Source organism: Hippoglossus stenolepis, chromosome 17 (genome assembly GCF_022539355.2).
Source record: "Hippoglossus stenolepis isolate QCI-W04-F060 chromosome 17, HSTE1.2, whole genome shotgun sequence".
In the NCBI taxonomy this organism is placed as follows: Eukaryota; Metazoa; Chordata; class Actinopteri; order Pleuronectiformes; family Pleuronectidae; genus Hippoglossus; species Hippoglossus stenolepis.
This window is the reverse complement of record NC_061499.1, coordinates 2,610,024-2,619,324: the sequence shown is the minus strand read 5'-3', so window position 1 is coordinate 2,619,324 and position 9,301 is coordinate 2,610,024. Positions and strand designations below refer to the sequence as shown.

The 9,301-nt window shown below is 39.0% G+C and overlaps 1 protein-coding gene across 3 annotated transcripts; it reads right to left on the bottom strand.

Moving 5' to 3' along the window:
• Positions 1–294: 294 nt before the first annotated feature.
• Positions 295–6,115, bottom strand: LOC118125092 (flocculation protein FLO11). Of its 3 annotated transcripts, XM_035183462.2 has the most exons (9): positions 6,038–6,115; positions 5,214–5,272; positions 4,656–4,673; positions 3,799–3,861; positions 3,095–3,157; positions 1,651–2,019; positions 1,233–1,283; positions 1,058–1,107; positions 295–693 (listed from the first exon to the last, which is right to left on the bottom strand). In XM_035183462.2, exons 1-8 carry the CDS (start codon positions 6,046–6,048, stop codon positions 1,097–1,099), a joined length of 645 nt encoding a protein of 214 aa, XP_035039353.1. In that variant the 5' UTR covers positions 6,049–6,115; the 3' UTR covers positions 295–693; positions 1,058–1,096. The 3 variants fall into 3 exon arrangements, with proteins under 3 accessions (XP_035039353.1, XP_035039354.1, XP_035039355.1); XM_035183463.2 differs by lacking the exon at positions 3,095–3,157; XM_035183464.2 differs by lacking the exon at positions 3,799–3,861.
• Between the last annotated feature and the right edge of the window lie 3,186 nt (positions 6,116–9,301).

The following is a 9,301-nucleotide window of genomic DNA, read 5'->3' as shown; positions in this document are numbered from 1 at the left end:
CTCCCAGAGGTGATGAACAATAACATCTAAATATAATATTTGAACTGTCACCACCTCGACCACGGTACAGGAAGTGATCTCAGCTGTTTCCTGTGTCTGTGACCTTCACTGTGCAGGTCGTAGTTTTAAATACTCTCCAGTGTTATATTGTTAATATTCTCAACATCTACAAACATTAGTTCATCATTTTTACTTCAGGTCGGTTGTAGCGTCTTATTTCAGATCAATAGTCGATCACAAATATCTGATCGGACGCAGGAGATTATTGAACTTTGAATAAAGACTCAGTATGTGTTGAATTTCTGACAGTTCAAACTTTATTAGCTGTTCGTCTGTGTACAAACAATCATTATCGCTGACATCACTTCTTTTAAAAATATCAATTAACGTTTGTAAGGTAAACGATGGACTGTATGTACACCTGAACACAGACACACAGAACAGATCTGAGATCAGCAGCTGTTTTAATGTTTCTACGTTAGACTGAGGGCAGACAGACAGGCAGAGAGAGACACAGGTTCAAGGTTCATTATTCATTTTTATAATTTTTTTTAATGAAAGGTAAAGCAGCCAGTTCGAAAACAAAGAGAACCAATCAGGAACAGGCTGAGGACGGGGAGAACAGAAAGCTGGAGGCTGAAGCTAAGATGCAGTTTAGTTGGTTGTTGTCATGGCGACTGTATTCCGCATGCTCTGATGGGAGAAAACACAGGAACATGTACCACGTTAACATGATATGTTATCACTATCATTATTTAATTAGGTCTTTTTTCCTGTAGCACCTGAACGCAGCACAGTTACTACAGTTTCAAAGTCGTTTATTGATCTAAATCCTAAAGTGTTCAGTGGATTCTGTTTATATTTATATATTTTTTACATTAACTAACTTTTTTTACCCAGGTCGTCACATTTTCAAAGAGAGAATGAAAAACAGGAATATTCACAGCACATAAAACACCAGATGATAAAAATGGAGCCTGAGGAAGGTTTGCAGTTTATTTAAGAACTTGTAGTTCACAGGTTTGATTCCAGCGGCTGTGGTGCAGAGTGATGGTACCTGGGGTCGATGAGCTTCCACAGTTCAGAGGCTGAGCGTCTAAGGATTATCTACAGGAAGCAAACAGACATTTTCATTTTCAACAAACCTCTGACTGTTCATTAACGCTCCAACTTAAGCTGAACTGTGATTGGCTGTGAGGCAGTGTGATGTCACAGTAAAGTGTGACCATTACCCTGTGGTGCTTTGGTGGTGATTGCAGCCTCGGCGGATTCTCCATCTTCTACTGCAACAGAAGAAAAGATGAAAAGTCAGGAAGCTGAACAAAATGAGACCTCTCTGAGTTCTTGACTTTTAAAGGTCCAGTGTGTAAGATTTAGGTGAAAGAATCTATTGACAGAAATTTAATATAAAATAATCCTATTGATGTTTTCACGACTGTGTTTCTTCTAAATTATGAGGTGAGGTGAGGAGTGTTCAGCTGCCACATGATACTTCACCACTAGATGTCACTACATTCTTCACACTGAACCTTTAAGTTCTCTACCTTGACTTTATTGATTATATTTACTATTGATTATTTCAACAGCTTTTCAAACTGATTGACCCAAGTTCTTCACATCTGAACTCTTCATCTTAAATTTTTGATTTACCTTCAGAAACCTCTGTAGCATTCTTGTCTTCCTCAGAATCATCATCCGGAGTTTCCTCAGTAGTCTCCTCAGAAGTCTCCTTTGAAGCTTCCTCAGTAGTCTCCTCAGAAGTCTCCTTTGAAGCTTCCTCAGCAGTCTCCTCAGAAAGATCATCAGTAGTCTCCTCAGAAGGCTCCTCAGTAGTCTCCTCAGAAGGCTCCTCAGTAGTCTCCTCGGTAGGGTCCTCAAGAGTCTCCTCAGTAGGCTCCTCAGGAGTCTCCTCGGTAGGGTCCTCAGTAGGGTCCTCGGTAGAGTCCTCGGGAGCGTCCTCAGAAGTCTCCTCATCAGAGTCCTCAGCAGTCACCTCAGATTTGTCGTCGTCGTTAGACGCTGAGAATTAAAGGTACAGTTCACATATATGTTCCGAGTCAGCGGGCGAATGTGTCTTTATCTCGGTGCTGCGGCAAATATCAAATCTCAAAAACCATGTGAGCTGAGAACAAGTAAATCCTTTAAGTTTACAATCAAAACATACAGTTAGCCTAGCTTAGCACACAGGAGCCGCGGAGAACTCGTTTCATTTTAAAAAATCAAACAAATTCAAAGCGCTCTTATTTTTGTCACTTGATGATTGGACCAGCTGTTTGTGCTATGGTTACTGTTGCTACAACATGACAGCTCCTAAAAGTGAAGCCAAATTGTCTTGATCGCCCCCTGGTGGCTGGCTGTAGTATAGGTCATAAACCCTGATCCTCCATGTTAGCAGATGGGACACAGACCAAACTAAAGATGTTAAATAAATGTTTGTCAAAGAAGGTTTCTGTCTCAATGACACAGCAGCATATTCATATTTCTAAAGAATATAACCAGCTTCACATTGTTGAAACATCAACATTCTGCTTCTGCCAAATGTTTGATTCTTTTATGAATTATCGTCAGTAAATATCATCGTCACACTGATGACGTTAAACGACTTAAGTCATTGAACTGACATTTTGTTTCAGAATTTGTCACTTGAATCTTCTGAAACAGAAACAGACAAAAAGTGTTTTTGTTTTTGATCAACTCGATGTGATGATGTCATTACGTCATATGATGCGTCACATGTCACACACATGATGTCAGATGTATATAAACTTTAATGTTTATATTTGATCTCACTTTCTTAATCTAGGTATACTATATATTTGGTTGTATTTGTGTTTTTCATAGTTACTTGTAATAAGGTTTATGGTTAAACTGTAAAATATCAAACCTTTGTTACATTTCTATGTTGTAAAGGTTTGATAACGACACCTGAGGAATCATTGATAATTTTTTTAAATAAATATATGTATCGGCTGATTTATTGGTATTGGAAATGTTTGACTCTCTAATATCAGTATCGGAAGAAAAAAACATATCAGTCTTGCTCAAGAGAAATGTTCTTTATGTTTCTTCTTTATAATCTTATTAATATTCTCACCGTCAGGCGTCTCATCTTCATCAATGGGAGCTTGAGTTGTCGCAGTTTCACCTGAATCTGACTCTGAAATGAAAGAGACAGACAGGTGAGGAGACAGACAGGTGAGGAGACAGACAGGTGAGAAGACAGACAGGTGAGAAGACAGACAGGTGAGAAGACAGACAGGTGAGAAGACAGACAAGTGAGAAGACAGACAGGTGAGGAGACAGACAGGTGAGAAGACAGACAGGTGAGAAAACAGACAGGTGAGAAGACAGACAGGTGAGGAGACAGACAGGTGAGAAGACGGACAGTGTGTGTGTGTGTGTGTGTGTAGTGTGTGTGTGAGTGTAGTGTGTGTGTGTGTGTGTGTAGTGTGTAGTGTGTGTGTGTGTAGTGTGTGTGTAGTGTGTGTGAGTGTGTGTGTGTGTGTGTGTATAGTGTATAGTGTGTGTGTGTGTAGTGTGTGTGTTTAGTGTATAGTGTGTGTTGTTGTGTGTGTGTTGTAGTGTGTGTAGTGTGTAGTGTGTAGTGTGTAGTGTGTAGTGTGTAGTGTGTGGAGTGTGTAGTGTGTAGTGTGTGTGTAGTGTGTATGTTGTAGTGTGTGTGTGTGTGTGTGTATGTGTGTGTGTGTGTGTGTTGTAGTGTGTGTGTGTAGTGTGTAGTGTGTGTGTTGTAGTGATGTTCTTCATGTTTCTTCTTTATAATCTTATTAATATTCTCACCGTCAGGCGTCTCATCTTCATCAATGGGAGCTTGAGTTGTCACAGTTTCACCTGAATCTGACTCTGAAATGAAAGAGACAGACAGGTGAGGAGACAGACAGGTGAGAAGACAGACAGGTGAGGAGACAGACAGGTGAGAAGACAGACAGGTGAGGAGACAGACAGGTGAGGAGACAGACAGGTGAGGAGACAGACAGGTGAGGAGACAGACAGGTGAGAAGACAGACAGGTGAGGAGACAGACAGGTGAGGAGACAGACAGGTGAGAAGACAGACAGGTGAGGAGACAGACAGGTGAGAAGACAGACAGGTGAGGAGACAGACAGGTGAGAAGACGGACAGTGTGAGTGTAGTGCGTGTGTGTGTAGTGTGTGTGTAGTGTGTAGTGTGTGTGTGTGTGTGTATGTGTGTGTGTGTGTGTATAGTGTGTGTGTGTGTATAGTGTATAGTGTGTGTGTGTGTAGTGTGTGTGTTTAGTGTATAGTGTGTGTGTTGTAGCGTGTGTAGTGTGTATAGTGTAGGTAGTGTGTAGTGTGTAGTGTGTATGTTGTAGTGTGTATGTTGTAGTGTGTGTGTGTGTGTGTAGTGTGTGTAGTGTGTGTTGTAGTTTGTGTGTGTGTGTGTGTAGTGTGTGTGTTGTAGTTTGTAGTGTGTGTGTGTGTGTGTGTGTAGTGTTGTTACCTGGGTTGTCATCCCCTCCTGGTAATGTGTGTGTGTGTGTGTGTGTTAATGTTGATTGTGTGAATCAAACAAACTGGTTGTAATAACCAAAGCTGCCTCTAGGGGGGCGTGATCAGTAATTGGATGACTGACGTCACCAGTTTGCTGCACTCTGATTGGCTGCTCTGTCATACTTACTGTTATCGTCTCCTTCATCTAAAAGACAAGAAAACAAAACGTCACACACACACAGCCAATCACCTGTCTTTATTAAATTAAATTAAATTAAATTAAATTAAATTAAATTAAATTAAATTAAAATCACTTTGTGAGGATGAATTAAAATGATCAGTGGGAGTGACCTGTAAGTCCTTATTATTTATTAATGTGAATATTGAATAATGTGATAAATAATTATTCTCTTCTGTTTGTGATAAAATGTGATTATCGTGGTTGATGAATCACTAATTATTAAAATCGACCGCTGCTCTGCTCCGCCCTCGTTTTTTCATTCACATTTATGTTTCAGTTTCAAAATAACTTTATTGTTTCTAAAACAAAGAACAGAACATCACCCGGAGCCTCCAGCTCTTATCATAAGATGTGATTTATAAAATGATCACTTGTAATAATGATAAATACACAGTATCAAAATAATCCATAATTGATCATAAATAACATTGGAGATATCTGAACTATGAGAATTGTAATAATGAATATTAAACTTAATTGAACCTCTGTTATGTCATAGTTTACCTGGGAGTGGAGCAGCCAGAGAGACGGCGAAGAGGGTGACGAGCAGCAGGAAAACACACCTGTAACACGCACAGACACACACACACACACACACACACACACACACACACACACACACACACACACAGTGAACAGGAGGATTTGACTGCAGCTTGTTTACATGATGTTTTGCATGATGTCGTGAGGAGGAAAAACACAAATGACATTAAAAACAGTTTGACACAATGTTTCAGTGTCGCACTAAATATAAATAAACCTCACAACATAAATATTTCAAAGTAACAAGAAGAAAAATCAGAGAAATTAGTTCAAACTTTTGTATCTTTAAAACTGTGGATTAAACTAAGAAACACGTAAATGCAAAATAAAGCAGTCAATAAAGTGAGAGAGGAGCGATGTGGTGAAGTTACAGTGAAGAATGCAACATGACGACTGAGGTGTGTGAGTGTCAGGTGTCTGAAGCAGCTTCAGTCTGAAGAGTTCAAATACTGTGTCTTTGTGTTTCCTCCACTGAAAAAAAACAAAGCGTCTCTTCTTGTCTGACGTATAGAAAAAAACTGCTCAGATCCTCAGAGACAGAAAAGAAACGAGTCGACTTCACTGTTTTAACACGTTAAATCTCAATCAGCTGCAGAGACTAAAGAAAAGGACTTTTATCAGAGTATTTCAAAGAAATTTTATTTTATGACTTTTATCACACATGAAAAATAAACAAAATCTTTGAGGAAAAGTCACAAAACGTTTCTGACACATATACATGTTCAAATGTCAGAAAAGGAACCGATGAAGATTCTGACAGAGTAAAGAGAAATAAAGAAACTCACCGGTGGAACATGTTGAAGTTCAGCAGGTCGACACGACACCAAGGTTAACTGAGTAGTTTATTGAGTCTGAACTGGACAGAAAGTGAGCAGCAGCTTTTATAGTCAGACCTCCTCCTCACTCCTCCTCACTCCTCCTCCTCCTCCTCCTCCTCCTCATCCTCCCTCCGTTTAACCCTAACCCTCTAACCCTAACCCTAACCCCCCTTTCTACTTACATCATTATTCAAACACATTCATGCTAAACCCAGAGTTTAAACCAGATTTAATCCTCTATCGTCACATTTACTCATTTTACTTTGATCAAATAAGAGACTTAAGAGTGACGGCGACACTGAGGGGTCAGTTGACGAGACAAAAAATAAATATAGATATATATAGTATTAAGATTTAAAGCAGGTTTATACTGAGTTTACACCAGATTCACACCAGATTCAATAAAGTCACTTTTACTCATTTGGCAGATTCTTTTAATCCAACGTGACGTATCATAAATTGAAGATGAGACGATAAGAGGTGAACATATGAAGTTATATGATTTAATGTATGTAACTTAGGTTATAAGGTATACAGTAATATTACTCTGACATGTAGTTGAGTAGAAGTATAAAGTAGAATCACATGGAATAAATATACTTCTTATATGAAGATGAGATGATATGAGATGATTCTTTATTTGTCTGTGGTTCTGCAGCAGCAAAGAGGGAGTGATATCAACAATGAGTGAACAAAAAACAATATAAACATAAGGACAAACACATATATACTGTGTATATATATTTTATACATGAGCTGCAGGTTCTGTCTTTGACATTTTTGTGCCTAAATGTTGTTTAGTTCAAACATGATTCAGAACAGATTCATTAAAGTGGATTTAAATCGAATCTGATCAGTTCCAGTAAAGTTTCTGTCAAATGATCCACGAAAGAAACTCATGATGGTTTCGACCGTAAACTGGCGACAGAAATATTTGTCTCCAGGAAACGTGGGAGAAAAGAGCAAATGTGTTAATGTGATGAAGTGTGTGTGTGTGTGTGTGTGTGTGTGTGTGTGTGTGTCTTTCACACCAGAACTGGTTGGATGATAATTACGAGAAGCACAAAGAGTTTAAGAGAAGGAATGTCTTCCTCAACTTAATCATGTCAGAACAACAGGTCATTATGTTATTGATGATAGTCACCACACCCTCACACACACCCTCACACACACACTACACACACTACACACCCAAGCACGTAGTCACACACACACATTAATGGTCAAACCAATAATAACCTCTCAGTGTTCCCTTTCTTTCATCATCATCATCATCATCATCATCATCATCATCATCATCATCAGGGTACACTTTGTAACCTGTTTGAATAATTAAGTAAAATACTCTCAGAACATGTTGCACAACAATCATCATTATTATTGGGTGGGTTCAATTGAGAGTCATTAACCCTCTAACCTGATTGGTCTGTGAACCAGATTTCCCACATTCCAGACCAGTTTGAGATACTGGAAACCAGAGCACAGGGTTCAACGTGACCTAGAATCAGAGCTCGTCATCTGAGAAACCCCCCAAGGTCCAGTCAGACTGGATTCCACAAGAGGGCGTTCTTACAAAAATGCAACAGTAATGATGAATGTAGATTCAGTGTGTGGTGCTCATCTCCGTCTGTAGGACTCGTCACATTCATCGATTCGTACCTGGACACTGGGGGGGAATTATCGCCCATCATCCCAGAGACCAGACCGGACCAGATTCACTCAGCCTCTACTTGTAAACAATAATAATGACATATAATAAGAATCTGGATCTAAACAATAAAAAGAATAAAGTTACATTTTCAGAATAAGAGTCAGAACTGAGTTTGTGTTGTTTGTGTTGTTTGTGTTGTGTCTCTGAGTGGAAACAGTTTAACAGCTGCTGGACAAAGACTCACATGCATCAACGTGACCAACACTTTTGTTCTCCTACAGTGAGACTGAACCTAAAACTGGTTCCTGGAATTCCTTTCAGACAGTAAGTGTGTGTCTCTTTGTGTGTGATGAGTGTGTTTTTCTTGCACTGTTTCCTTGTGTGTGACAGTTCCTGGGAAATCAATCACTAAACAAGAAACTTTTCTTCTGTGTTTTTTTTTAACTCAACACCAAAAACTTCCTGCTTCTGCACTTGTAGAATTCCCCAGATTTAAAAACCATACGTGTTTTACAAAGACATGAAACGATGAGAAGATTTGATCAGTGATTATTATTAAATGAAACATGTTTGATAAAACATTAATAAAGAGTTTAAAAGGACAAATTAAGGAGAATATCAGGATAGATGAACAAATAAACAAATATGGAGCAGATGTGAGCAGTCGCGTCTGAAGACGAGAAGAAGATGTTATTTATCCTGTAAATGAAAATAGCTGTTTAAGCTAACGACCTCCATCAAGGTTATGTTTTGGTTTGTTGTCTGTTCGTCAGCAGGATTACACACAAAGTACAAAGTACAAAGTACTGAACTGTTCACAGGGAAACTGAATTCATGATCACATCCCACTCACAGACTCAAAGTGAAAGATGGTTTCTCACACGGGAGAGGAAACCACATGGAGGCCACTTGCCGCTGCCTGGATGGTAAAGACTTTACGGATGATAATGCAAATAGAGCTGCACACAGTTCATTGTGAAACGTTAGCTGTAAAAAGTAGAATATTGTGTTTTACTGCCATTGATAATTAACAGGTTTTACATGATGAGAGACGGCCTTAAAGGGACGTTAGTTAGTTAGTTAGTTAGTTGGTTGGTTAGTCAGTCAGTCGTCAATGAGTCAGTCAGTTAGTTAGTGAATTAGTAAGTTAGTTAGTTAGTTAGTTAGTCACAGTCAGTCAGTTAGTTAGTTAGTTAGTTGGTTGGTTAGTCAGTCAGTCAATGAGTCAGTCAGTTAGTTAGTGAATTAGTAAGTTAGTTAGTTAGTCAGTCAGTCAGTCAGTCAGTTAGTTGGTTGGTTAGTCAGTCAGTCAGTCAGTCAGTCAGTCAATGAGTCAGTCAGTTAGTTAGTGAATTAGTAAGTTAGTTAGTTAGTTAGTTAGTTAGTTGGTCGGTCGGTCAGTCAGTCAGTCAGTTAGTTAGTTAGTTAGTTAGTTAGTTAGTTAGTGAATTAGTTAGTCAGTCAGTCAGTCTGTCAGTCAGTCAGTCAGTCAATGAGTCGGTTAGTTGGTTGGTTAGTTAGTTAGTTAGTTGGTTAGTTAGTATGTTAGTATGTTAGTATGTTAGTTGGTTAGTCGGTAA